This window comes from Chaetura pelagica, unplaced genomic scaffold (assembly GCF_000747805.2).
Source record: "Chaetura pelagica isolate M959 unplaced genomic scaffold, ChaPel_1.0 scaffold115, whole genome shotgun sequence".
NCBI lineage: Eukaryota > Metazoa > Chordata > Aves > Apodiformes > Apodidae > Chaetura > Chaetura pelagica.
This window is the reverse complement of record NW_009953761.1, coordinates 156,271-170,557: the sequence shown is the minus strand read 5'-3', so window position 1 is coordinate 170,557 and position 14,287 is coordinate 156,271. Positions and strand designations below refer to the sequence as shown.

Below are 14,287 nucleotides of genomic sequence, written 5' to 3'. Positions count from 1 at the left end.
TTGCTCTATCAAGTTTATAGTTCTGGCATCAGACTCTGTAAAGCTGTATCCCCCACTGCAGAACCCTCCCCTTCTGCCTCCTTTCTCTCTGTTATTACTATCTGCTCACCACATTGCATTCCACCAGTAATACTGGTGGTCTCAGTCTATTTTGATTTTACTTCACTGTTTTTGTCATACAACCTTCCTTTTCTGGAACACCCATCTGAACAGATGTACAAAATAATTATATTCCCCTTGTTTTCAAGGCTGTCCACTTGGCTGTTGTTTCTGCAAGCAACAGATCATCTATAATATATTACCTAATAAATGAGAATCTGAAAAAGCAAAAATTATTTGGTACCATAACTTATAAAAAGTGTGCAATTTAATGAATTTTAATTTGTATATTGAAAATTTGAAAATGCTTCCCTTTCTTCTCCCTTTGCATTCCTTTTTTTATACTGTAGGCTGAAATTGAACTCTCTGTGGCATATACATTGTGTCATCTGGTTATTTCTGTTCACTTCTTCTTTAAGATATAAATTGAAAAGTAACTACACTTTGACCCTGCTAATTTGTGCCTGGTAAAATAAATGTATTTGGACTTTTTTTCCAAATGCTGATATCTCCATTGACTGCATTTATCTTGCCACATCTTGTGTCCGAAAGTGTCTGCTTATCATATCATTTTTAATACAGTAGCTTCTCTACTAAGTTATGTTACAGAAACTGAGCTGACCTTGCTTTAGGCCCCAGTCCTGGTACTGGTTCTTTGTTTGTGGAGTGAATTGACAACTTTGGAGCTTTTTTCCTTAAAATATTCTGTTTGTACAGCATCCAGTGTATCAGGCTTCTCTTATTTATTACAGTTGATCCACCTTTTGATGAGGATTGGGAGGGGGGTCATTCCCTTTTCCTTTCTTGGTTATCTGAGCTAAAGATTACCAAGTTATAAAATTTTGTTTGGTGAGCATTATTAATTTGTTTTATCAAATAAAGAGTTTTTTGTGTGTACGATGGGTTTAATTAGATTACTGAAGTGGTTTTGATTTAATTAACTGTCAAAAAATGTTAGGCTATAGCATTGTTTCTGTTGTGCTTAAATGGATTAAATGAAATATCATGGTTCCAGTTTTATATATAATTAAAGTTGAACAGTGTTATACATATTCTAATTTAAGGCATAGGATGATAGATAATAAAAATTGGAACCTGTTAGCTCTTGATTGCTTTGGTTTAAATGTTAAATGATTGCTTCTAGCTTTGTGGTGGGAGACTTATGAAATAATTGACTTGGCCTAGTTCAGTCTGGTCAAAATCAATAATTTTTATTAACTGAGTTCTGTGATAATACTTCCAGTAAAGAGCTGCTGAAGTGCTTTCATATCTAATTTCCCCTCCATTGTCAAGTTTGAACCGTGCCAGTAAAGTGAGCTAGCGTTGCTGATTCTGGAAGTGTTTAATTTGACAGTAAGAGTTAGTGCTTAGTTTAACAGTAGCTCTTATCCTTATTTTATAATTTTGAAAAGTTAAAAGCTAAAAGCTTGAAAATCAATGCAGATTATGCTCCAAACAGAGATAGTTTGTTTTGTTGTGTTTTTTTTTAAATAGATCATATGTTTAAATTAACTTCTGAAATACTAGATTTTCATATTGCTTTCCAGTTACAGTATAATTTCTTGTCATGAAGAACACAACAGTTCCTGCTTTAAAAATACTGCAAATTAGGGCAACATATTGCTTTGATAGCCTAGAAGAAGAAGTATGAAAACTGGAAATCTGATGGTAGTTCTTTGTGATTAGAAGGGGCATGGGGGGAAACAAATAAGTTTTTGTTAAATGGGGCATAGTTCTGTTTGAATGACCTGATTACTTATTTTAATGCCACCCTAAGTAGTTGGTACATCTCCAGTGAAATGTGTTGCATTATTGGGCTGGAAACTATCTGTGATGTGGTGGGAGAGCAAATAGTGGTAGCATTGAAAGCCAGTATCTGCACTGGCATGTATAATATGAAGCAGTTTAGATAATAAAGTAATTATTGTTCTAAAGGAAGCACAGAAAGAAAAAAGAAGATTAAGTCATGCTGCAGTTGTTGCATGAAACATTCAGCTGTGTGAGAGCAGTGAACACTGTGTGGCCTTGAAGTGAAACCATGCCTGGCCCTCTGTTGTTTCGGGACATATGCAGTGCTGGTGCTGAGCTGGCTGAGGGATTGGGTCCTGAGAAGTGAGAGATGCCACCTGACTGCATTCAGTTCTTGCATTATTAGGACTTTGCCAAGCACCCTCAGGTTTTCAAAGTGTTTGACATCTTTTCACATGCTGCATTCAGTAAAATCTGTGTAGCAAATGGATTTTTTTGTTCTTGTTCAACTTTTTGAAACAAATTGCCTTCTCTAGTCACTCTTGAAATGATGCGAATGTAATTTGCTACAAATGAGGTCAGATCTTTCCAGCTAACTACTTTCTCCCCTCTCTCCTCTAAAGCTGAGTAGGCAATTCTTCTTCTGTTACATTTATAAAAATCTCATACATGTGGTATAGAACAGCTTAGATATTATATGCAGTAAATTTCAGATCTTCTTTTTTATTTTAAGGTTCTGGTTTGTATAGATCTGATAGCTATCTTACAAGCACCAAAATATCATAGACCTTTTTCTTCCTGCAGAATACATTCAAATTATTTCCAAGGTTTGGCTGGGAAACTTACTTCTAGTTTCAGCTGCTTAACTCGATCATGCCTCTGCTGTCAGCCAGGAGGATGAGTGCAAAACTGTTGTGGAGATAATCTGAACTGTACTTTTCATCAAAGAAAACTAATTGGGCAGAGGCAACTAGTAATTGCACTCAGAACTATCAGATGTGCAGTAAAATTCTCTTCTCCATCCTACCAGGGAGTATTACACTTCTGTTGTCTCCAGGGAATGGTTTTCTCTGTTTCTGGAATGCTCCTATCTCACATTGGAAGCCTGTAAAGCTCTAAGCAGGGATTTAGGTCCCTGACCTCATTCATCTCATCTGGCCCAGCAGCCTGACGAAGTGGGAGCTCTGCCTTCTGTTCCCTACAGGGGTCCATGTGCTCATGCAGTGTAACTTCTTACCATTCAGTGTGGCTTGTATGTCACAAGCTCTGATGGAATCCTCTTGCTTATTACGAATAATGTGCTCAAGTTTTAAAATGTATGTGAAGAGGAAGTTTATCTCAATTTGGATGATTAGGATGAACTCCCATGTGTTGATTAATATGATAATTTGGTGCTAGAGTACCATATTTGTTTTTAATTATTATGCTAAATTTTATTGGTTTAAGGCTGCTTAAACTTTATGATAAAAGGAAAATATTGATGATTTTTGTTTACATGCCATTGAGCTTCATGCCACAGAAATTGATGTTAAACTTAATACACCTTTCATTTCTCTAATCTTGAGAAATCTTGAACACCGCTTCTATGAAGACAGACTAAGATAGTTGGGCTTCTCTTCTCTTGGATAACAGAAGGCTCCAGGGAGACCTGGTGGAGACCGTTTCGGAAGGAATTTACAAGGGCTTGTAAGGATAGGATGAGGAGGAATGGTTTCAAACTGAAAGATGGTAGATTTAGGTTAGACATTAGGAACAATTTATTTCCTGTGAGGGTGGTGAGACACTGGCAGAGTTTGCCCAAAGAAGTGGATGCCCTGACTCTGAAGGTGTTCAAGGCCAGGTTGGATGGGGGTTTGAATAACCTGTTCTAGTGGAAGGTGTCCCTGTCCATGCAGAGTGGATGGAACTAAATGACCTTGAAGGTCCCTTCCAGGTCAAACCATTTTGTGATTCTATGAAATTTTGTCTGTGTTGTCATGGCAGGATGAAATAGAACTAATGTAAGAAGTCAGACCTTCAGCAAACTAATCCCTGGAGCTTGAATAAGTGTTTGCACTTGACTTTAGTTGTCTGAAGATGTCCATGAAGTGAAGTTCCAAACTACTGGTTATCTAGTTCCTTTAAAAAACTATTAGCCTTAAAACTGTAGGCATTTGACCTTGATAGTATTGCTTACATTGCTGCCAAAGTAATGGGGAAGAGAAATACTGTCTTAAGTCACACGTGCTCATGAAGATTAATAATAATAGTCAAGACCATAAGTACCACTAGAAATAATGTTATAGGTCTTTGTTTACACAGCTATTCAAACAAAGTAATAAAAAAAATGAATTGCAGTGTGTAGTAGGATAAAGGATTCTACTGTTTCTAAAGATCTTATGAATGCTGACATACTGTCCCAACAGATCAGTCTTGCTGAGGATGTCTTGAAAGGTTGTAAGTGGACTTTGTTTTTGAGGCTACACACTGCTGGGCTTCTCCCCTCCCCCCCCTCACCTTCCTAGTTGCCACTAGAATTCTCCTTTTCCCTGACTTGTTTGGTGTGTGTGCATAAGTAGACTTGGTCTAGAGTTTCTCTGCCACAAGGTGACTTAAATTTAAATTCTGTGCTCTAAAAATTGAGTATCTAATGATGTAGTTGTTTAAAGTCAGTAAATTAAAAATAGGACAGTCAGGTTTTAAAAATAAATGATCTGGAAACAGTGCAATTAACCATACTTTGTGGCAACTTGAGCAGATAATGTATTCATTAACTGGGATGTTTAATTTCCTCATCTAAAAGCTAAAATAATTTCCTGACTCTGTCTTGGCAAGGGAAGGAAGCTTTGGCATGAGATTCTGTTACGAGAAGAAACTTGTCTGATACAGAGAGCAGCATTGCCAGATCAGATTTTCCTTTTACTATCATTTTGTTAACTAGTTTTTAGACTTAAAGATAGAAAGTTAATGTAGGACTTTTGACCAGTATTAAAGCAACTGTGTTCAAGAAAATTATTGTGTATTTTGTAGTCTTAAGAGCTTCCAGATACTGTATAAATCTGTCTTTTGAAACAATAAAGGGTGTAGGAGCAAACATACTAAAAGTATTCCTTTGGCTATTCAGGAAAATTCCCCACTTAGCTCTCACACAATGAAGTACTGCTTCCTCTTTTTAATGCAGAAATGGAAACATAATTGGGATTTCCTCAAATTTACAGGTTGCTTTGGATGTAAGTAGATGTTTCAAAGTCTTTCTGATTTCACATTGAATATAGACAGTTCAGCAGCAAAAAGGATAGCTAGTATCTGAAAACTGTCATTTTAGACTAACTTAATTGAAGAAGTTGATTTTTAGTACACAGTTATTGCAGTATCAAGTTAGCAATAATGTTAAAGTATAATATTACAAACAGTATAATATATTTATATAATGTATATTATACTAATACTACTGTATATAAACTTGTTGCTTGAAATTATGCTTGGTGTAACCAGACCCTGTAGTTTCAACTCAATTTTACAGAAGTTATTGCTTTAGGAATGCTGAAATGAGGATAGATTCCATTTTTATCCAGATTATTAAACCAGTTGAATGAAGGCATCAAAATCAGAGTTGTTTAGAACCAGCCTAGGTTCTTAAGGAGAACCATTTACAACAATACATTGAATATCTGTATAATACTAAGCAAACCTGTCTTTATTATGTCCTGATGTGATAATTAAACATATGCTTTTCTTGAGCATCCTTACCGACTGCTATTTCTGCTTTTCCTTTCTTTTTTCTTTTCTTTCATATTTTTTTTTTCTTTATTCATATAAAAATTCCCACTAGAAGAACAGGAAGCTTTTGAAAAAAGTAGCAGTTTTACTCTTTATCCATACATATTTGGTTCTATAATCATGGTACTGAGTTCTTCACATGAACAAAAAGTTAAGAACAAAGAAATAGAACACCTTAAGTAAATGGTTTTTAATGTTTCTACTGAATTTAAATTAACTTTCCAAATTAACTTGTTCTCCAAATAAGCATTCACTCTGGCTTGGAAGTAACATGTAAACATTTTCTCATGTATCTGGTTTTGCACTGTAAAGACAGAATGTAGATTGTTTTGTATTTTCAGGTTAATAAAAAGTGACAACAGTAATAGCAAACTAGCTAGAATTTCACAGCTGAATTATTTAATATTAAGGAGAGTGACATTCATGGTTTTTGTTGCCTTTGCTGTAGGATGTCAGCTGTAATGAAATCACAGCCTTGCCACAGCAGATAGGTCAGCTAAAATCCTTAAAAGAACTAAACGTCAGAAGAAATTACCTCGAAGTTTTACCCCAAGGTAAGGAAAGGAAAAAAAAAAGTTTAAAAGTTCCTAATACTTCTATGGTAGTTCTTTTTATTAGCCTTTTGGAAGACTTTTTTTAATCATGTAAGTAAATATGATTAAAAAGTAGTGATTACCTTTTCTCTGAATTTAGTGGATTTGATCTCGCAGGATATCACATTCAGTGGTACTTATTAAGTAGTTGTGTGAGTTTTTTTAAAGGAATTATCTTTATGATTCTGAAGTTGCACACTTTCCTGTGAATGCAGTATGGGAACTGTCAGCGGAGTTTCAGGGAAAAAAATTCCAAGTATTTATTTTAAACTTTATTGTCACTTGTATAACAATAAAACTCTCTTAATTCCCCAATATAGAATGTAGTAAATGTTGATTGTATTTCCTGCCTGAGTTTGTATTTTTTCCTAAATGCAAAAAGTTTCTTTAGAAATACTATTTTATGGCAAAAATAAATACAGATATAACATCTTTTTTTTTTTTTTTTTTTTTTTTTTTTTTTTTTTTACTTTTAGAGCTAGTTCAGCTTCCCTTGGTAAAGTTCGACTTCTCCTGCAATAAAGTAGTTGTAATTCCAATTTGTTTTATAAAGATGGTGCACTTACAAGTATTACTGCTTGAGAACAATCCTTTGCAGTCTCCACCTGCACAAGTAAGTAACTTTTATCATTTAAATTGTGTATTGGGTGTACGATAACAAATTATGACTTAAAATGTTGTCTTCTGCAACTGAAACCTTCTGAACTTCAATCAAGACAGACATTAGTTGTTGATGTATAAATTAGACATAGCAAATATGTTATGTTCTGTGTGTGAGCCTGTGCACCACTTGAACCAACGTGAGTCTGGATTTCTACTCTGTTAGCTACCTGTTTATTTTTGTCATTCCTATCTGCATATGCAACTTAATGTTGGAATATGTATAAAATTTTGAAAGAGATAATTGAGAATCTTCCTGGATATTCTTTCTGTTCATAAGAACCCAGTTCTAGAAGGTTCTACAGTGATTTACTATTGATTAAAAAAATAAACTGTCTAGAATATAATCCCCATTAAATTTATTTTGCTTTATAGTGTAAGTTTATAGACTGTGATACACAAAGAAATCAAACTCCTGTTCTGAAGTGTAGACCATGCTGAGAAATGATGATAAATAGATGAATGGAACTTGTGCTTCCTGCTTAAGGACAACTTGTTGTTGTTGACTCACTGGACAATAGGTTCATAGAATCATAGAATCATAGAATCCTAGGGGTTGGAAGGGACCTCAAAAGATCATCTAGTCCAACCCCCCTTGCCAGAGCAGGGTCACCTAGAGTACATCACATAGGAATGCATCCAGGTTTGTTTTGAAGGTCTCCAGTGAAGGAGACTCCACAACCTCCCTGGGCAGCCTGTTCCAGTGCTCTGTCACTCTCACAGTAACAATTTTTTTTCAGATATTCAAATATCTGAATAAGCTACTTTGAAAGCTACAACTCTTCTAGATCAAAAACTGTTGAAATACTTGAGAGTTTTTATTACATTGGAGAAATGCTTTTCATAACCAGTGGTGATGCTAAAAAAATACTGAGCAAGTTTCAACAAGCACTTGAGCTAGAAGTGTAGAAAAAAAATTATAACATGCAGGTGAAATGCATAATAAAGATGGTTGGACACTAGTAAAAACAAGGTGACTAAGTATATAAAGGACATGATGATTTGTTGAAAGTCATTATTGACTAATTTTGGAAAAAAAAATGGAAAAATTTACAGGTAGCCATATTCTTCACCATGAGGATAGTAAGGCACTGGAATAGGTTGCCCAGGGAGGTTGTGAGAGCCCCCTCCCTCCCTCGTGGTGTTTAAGGCCAGGCTGGATGAGGATTTGTGCAGCCTGGTCGAGTGTGAAGTGTCCCTGCTCATGGCAGGGGGTTGGGACCTGATGATCTTCAAGGTCCCTTGCAACCTTAACCGTTCTGTGGTTCTATGATATATTTTATTGTAATTCTTTTTGAGTGAAAAACTATTTTCTTGATTCCTGTCTTACTTTCAGAAGGTATTTATACTAGTACACACAAATAGTTAATGGGTAATTAAAGTAGTTCTTTTTGAAAAAAATAAAATAAAATCAGTTTTCTTTTACGTGTTAATGTTTTGTGACAATATGAGGTGGTTTTCAGTGAGTTTTATGCTAAATGACATTTGGAATACGTTATTTCTTTCATTCTGGGTATAAGCCTAACCTTTTTTTTCCTGTCTAACAGATTTGTACAAAGGGTAAAGTGCATATATTCAAATATCTGAATGTACAGGCCTGTCAGATTAAAACAGCAGACTCACTGTATCTTAATGCCATAGAACAACAGCATTTGTCACAACCCGTGGAAGAGAGGTATGTATGAAAATCTTGCTTAGTTTTGTCACGTAACACGCTTAGGAACAAAGTGAAAGAAATACATTTGCATCTCTAGCTTCTGGAGTTTCATTTGTTTAGATGATCTCTAGAGTGCACTTTTGAAAAGTTTTGTTTTGCTGTAGTGTATTTTATTCTAGTAAAATCTGTATAAGTTTAGAACAAATTTTAACAATTGGTTCTGGTTAAAGTTAGCAGCACAGTAGGAAAAAGCTTGTCAGTGAACCTGAAACTTACTTTCAATGTAACCTCTTACTAGTAGACTACTGGAATATATTGAAAATAATAGAGATGATAGTATAATGAAATGTAAGAAATTTCTTCTAAGTCTACTAACCCATTAAAAAGGTTGTAATTTCCTGGGTTTTTTTCTGATTTTTATGTTGTCATAAGCTTTTTTTATTTGGCAAAGAGAACTGCATGAATGTTGAGATCCTTCTAAAGTGAAATGTGCTAGTTTGTTGAAAGACTTACATCAAATATATAGGAATTGTCATCTTGTGTGGTGGTTTAAGGACAGGCACTAGATACAAAGCAGCTCCTTTTCACGAGAATCTTCTTAGCTAATCAGAAACCAGCTCTTTTCTTGCTAACACAGGGGAAGTGTAATATAGGAAGTCAGAGAAAGTACAATAATGCCTTCTCTTTGGAGAGAGGAACTGAAATAAAACAAAGTGTTGATATTAATTAAAAAAGAGATGTTGGCTGCTAACATGCTGGAAATAAAATAATTGTTATGGAATCTGTCAGTTATCTAGATGAGGTTTCAAGCAAATTATTTTCCTCCATATATGTTTGGGAGACACCTTTGTGGATTTCTATCCGATAAATACCAAAGGTGAGAAGAATCCAGGATGAGGAGTTATGTTTTCCATTTGGGAATCACATACTGGGTTTTTGTTTTTTTCTCTTGGGATTCAAAAAAATTTACAGGAATGTCATGTCCTGTTTGACATTTTGGCCATACAGGATCATACAGGTTAGGGTAAGGGTCATGAACAGCCCAATGCTATATCACATAATAATTAACAATTTTTTCTTTTCAAGAAGAAATTCCCACTTCTAAAGAAAAAGCATAACTTGGTTAGGATTTCCATGTGCAGTTTCTATACAAAATTGTTAGTGTTTACTGATAAGAGATAATTTGAGATTAGGATTAATCAGATATTTTATTCATGTGAAGACTGATAAAGTTCTTTTTTTAAATTGCTGTGATAATTTGAATACAGGATTACAGCTTTTAAGATTGCAAATGTGAGGACAAAGTATATTGAAAAAAGAAATGAAGTGATGAGTGTTTTGCATCTAATAGTGTACTTTAAAATTAGTAGAGGTCATACTAGGTAATGAAACCAGAAGAGAGAGCAGTTGCCGTTAGCATAGTGGCTTAAAAAGTTAAATTTCAGAGTCTATTTTAAAGCACCAGAAGAAGGTTTCTGTGTTAATAACTACTTCAAGCCGCAGGGAAATATCAGTTCATTTTAATGCATCGATGGTTACAATTAAATCAGTTGACAGCACTTTGAGTTCAACTAGTTTAGTTGCTTTTTCCCATGGCTAAATGACTTCAGACTCCTGTGCTACTTAGCTAGTAACTGAGTGTACAAACAAAAGCAAGTTTTAAGGCATATTATTTCTCTTGTTTTTGTTAATCATTAGGCTAACCAGCTGTTCCATCTGATCTGTTTTACTAACACCAAGCTGCTAATGTTTAGGTTTTAACCATACTAGGCTATTTTGCCTGCTACTGTTCAGACTAGTTGGAATTTTGGTTTGATTTAAGTCAGAATAATAATTATAGCTTTTAATTGTGTTATTATTCATCATATCTAGCATTGATGACATCTACCCAAGTAAAAAGGACTCAGATTCAGGTGTTGGTAGTGATAACGGTGATAAACGTTTGTCAGCAACAGAGGTAAGTTGCCTGAATTTTGTGTCCAGCTCCCCTTCCCTCTGACCAATATTTGAAGTTGGGTAACAATGTGAATATGTTTTTAGCCATCAAAACTGTGCAACCACATCCTTGCAATGAATTTCTTGCTAAGAAATGGCTAAAACAAAAATAAAATGAGACTGGTGGCAGGGTTTACTCTTTTTGTTGTTGATTTTTTTTTTGTCTGTGCACTTTCTGGTGAGGGCAATGAGATACATGCTTACAAACGGTTAACAACCTGTCAACAGTGAAAATTCACTACAGTTTTCAGGCAGTTTACATAATCTAGAGAATGAAGACCTAACCAGAATCCAGGTCTGTTCTTTTAATTGAAGCAAATGTCCTAACAGATTACATGCCTGGCAGCTTCTCACTATTTTTCTCTCTGACTGATGACTCTTTCCAGCTGGGAATTAACAGGAGTTCCATGTGCCCAGGTCCAGTGCATTCTGTGGTGTCATGATTATGGCAGTTCACTGTAGTGCAGGAACTTCAGAAACTTTGCAGATCTTAATGCATTTCCATGCTGTGGCAGTTAGGCACTGCTGGAAATAAGCCTTCAGGATTTTTTCTGGACTGTCATCTGAATGAGCAAAGAGAAAGGATGGCTTTCTGAGACTGGTGTTGTCCTAAGCAGTTACAGCTGACTTCCCTAGACTGTTTTTCTGAAGGCATTGCTCAGCTGAAGAGATCACAAAATCTGGTTGGAGTTGAACTGAGTAAATACTGATCAATAATAAATAATTTGCAATATACTTCAGTGATGATCTTTCTGAAACTTACAAATAATGGGTCTGACCTAATGGGAAAGATGCAGGTGGCAAGAAATAAATGGGCTTCTTGCTACTCAAAGTAATTTAACACTGAATCTTTAGTCTTTCTCTCCTCCTTTGAAGAAAAGAGATTCTGTTGCTTTTGAAGCAAACGTATAAAGAATCAGATTTAGGTACCAAATTTGTAGTTATTAAAAGGAAATTGAAAATTAATCCACTTACACACTGGTCTTTTAAATACAAAAGTACTTAAAAAAACAACCCTCAGGGATTTCTGAGTATTTGGGCAAGTTTCTTGATATATGGGAAGAAGCAGAATTATTGTGACTTCAAGCCAGATGTCTAATGGTTTCCCTCTAGTTGTAAGAGCTTGTAGTTCATTCAGAGACACTTACAAACTGTTTTACCATTCTTACAATTCCTGAAGCTTGTTAATGAAACTGTTATTCCAGAAATTCCACTTTGGCTATAAATAACACCTTTAGAAGATAGATCATCTTTCTTTTAGGAACAGTGTAGCATTTACATTCATTTTCTGCACCCCTTTGGCCTTATTTTTGTTTTAGCGAAGATTCATTAGAACAACAGGGTAACTGTTAAGATCCAGATGCTGTTACCCGTAATAGTGACATGTTAGTACTCGCAAGAATGTCTATGAAGATTCTTTTCAAGTTTATCATCTGAATTCAGTGTTAGAATAATGTTAGATATTTTTGATTCTTACATAGCTATTGTCTTCTATTGCCAACTGAATAAAAAATAAAACTGTGGGCAAAGGAAATTAGGTACAGTATTTCACCTATGAAGGAGCAGTACTTTTGTATTATTGCAGGCTGCTTTGGATAGTTTCTATTTCATAGTGTACTAGCAGGAAACACCTGGAAAATAAATTGCAGAATTCTTTAGGCCCTGAAAGTGAAGCATAACTTGTTAAAGCTGTGATTTTCTATTTCCAAAATGAATGGCCTGTGGCTTTTTTTACACCAACACTCCAAAATGTTTTCCTAAAACCTGTGTGTTCTCTGTTGAGAAAGAGTCTTGTCTTAATATTCAGAAGTTGTAATAATGCATATAAGAACATTTTACTTTAAGATTTCCAAAGCATAACATGATTCTTTGAAATACAATAACTATATTTAGTATTTAAGTGTCACATGAGATATAGCCTGAAAGAAATAGATTAAAAGAAAGTGAAGACAGAAAGAGGACAGAAGAATTGTGCTGCTTGTCCAGCCTACTGTGAAGATGTATTCAGTGTGACTGCAGATTCCTACAGCAGGATTTGGTCATGTTAGATGCTCCGGTATCCTCTCCCATATTAGTTTGCCACTCTTCATTGACCACTTTTCTTAATACATATGTTTTTATCAGTCTGGGTTTAAGCTGAAACAAGTGTTTCTCTGCTTTCTTCTTAGCCATCTGAAGAAGATACTATCAGCTTTAATGTTCCAATGTCAGACATCGTGGAAGAAGATCAGGTTATAAAGGAAGACTCAGGTCACCATGCCAACTCAAGAAAAGGTTGGAATGTAAAAAAAAATGGAAGTCAAATGTGGAGAAATTCTGCTGATAAATCTATGTATAAGACTAAATTAAGTTTGTGAAAATCACAACCCAACAAACATAAATCATGTATAAAAGCAGAGTCTGTTTCTTTAGTTGGATTTATTGCATACATATTATTCGAAGTCACCATTTCCCTGGGAAGAGATAAGTCTCTTAAGATCTTGAGAAAAAGTATGATTTTATCAACATTTTATTGAAGTAACTTGTATTATTCTAAATTATATCCACATACAGATATATCTGCATGCAGATATATGTATGTAGATACATATCTGTAGATACATATCCGCATGCAGATATGTATGTAGATACAGACCTTTCATACAGACCTTTCTCCAAGGTCTGCACATACTAATGATAAATGGGAGGATGAACTCTGAATTGCTTATGGAAACTACATAGATAGATCAGCCTTTCCCCAGTGTTGCATACTAGATGAAATGAACTTCAATTGAGATACTCATTGCTGAGAATACTAAGTGTGTTAGGAAAGCATTACATGCCACCTACAGTGTTTATTAGCAGACTGGAGAAGGTATGTTATAGGATCAGACTGCCGCCTCATACCCTTGGAACTAGTATTTGTAAGCAAGAGATGACGTAGGCTCCGAATGCTCTGAATCTTTTGGTTTGATTCTGCTGAGAGTTTGAGTGTTTTCAATAGTATAGTGACTCTGAAGTTGCATTAAACTGCAAGTCACTGGCTGAGACATCTGAATGTCCTAAAGTACTCTGTAGCTGTCCAACTGTGTTCTTGTACTCCCTGCTCGTAGCAGGGAAGTTGGAATCTGATGATCTTTAAAGTCCCTTGTTGTAGTTCAAAACTGACTCCATCCATGCCTATTGTGGTGTTTCTGATCTACAACTGTACATGCCTAAGGTATTGATTTATTACAGCTTTGTAATTAATTGGCATCACTCCTTAGAATGCAAAGTTCTTGTTTGTGGTTTTAATATGTTTTGAATTTAACCTTTGCTTGGTTTTGAGCTCCATAATTTAATACACGTAAATGGTGTTGAGTAACAAATGCTGAGCTGAACCAGAAATCATTCTTCTGTCTTTTTAAATTGTTTTTATTAGTGGAATTCCATCAAGGATCTTCTCACTTGATTGTCAATGATAAGTCAAGAGAAACAGGAAACCAGTTTGATGAATCGGATACTCTTACTACTGAATTTATGAGTTACATTAAGGCAAGTTTGTGACAATTTGAAATAGGGGGAAATATCTTCACTACTTTTATAAGTAGAGACCAAGCAGGAATTACAAAATGCAGACATTTTAATGACTAAGAGACTGCTACTGATGTTTGTTGTCATAAAAAAATACAGAAGGCAAAAGTAAGCAGGTGGGTTTAAAATTATTATAATTAATCTAGGAGGTCAATTTATGCATAAATATTTTTCTAGTATATGAGACAGTCTCAGGATAGCTATGCTTAAGGCTTTAAGAAAG

At 35.0% G+C, this 14,287-nt stretch overlaps 1 protein-coding gene across 1 annotated transcript in view; it reads left to right on the top strand.

Moving 5' to 3' along the window:
- LRCH1 (leucine-rich repeats and calponin homology (CH) domain containing 1) overlaps positions 1–14,287 on the top strand; it is a 48,589-nt gene that overhangs the window by 4,467 nt on the left and 29,835 nt on the right. The window contains exons 4-9 of the mRNA XM_010000863.1: positions 6,056–6,161; positions 6,677–6,813; positions 8,408–8,535; positions 10,390–10,474; positions 12,681–12,786; positions 13,913–14,025. Coding sequence (XP_009999165.1) covers positions 6,056–6,161; positions 6,677–6,813; positions 8,408–8,535; positions 10,390–10,474; positions 12,681–12,786; positions 13,913–14,025 — 675 coding nt within the window. The remainder of the gene's footprint in view (positions 1–6,055; positions 6,162–6,676; positions 6,814–8,407; positions 8,536–10,389; positions 10,475–12,680; positions 12,787–13,912; positions 14,026–14,287) is intronic.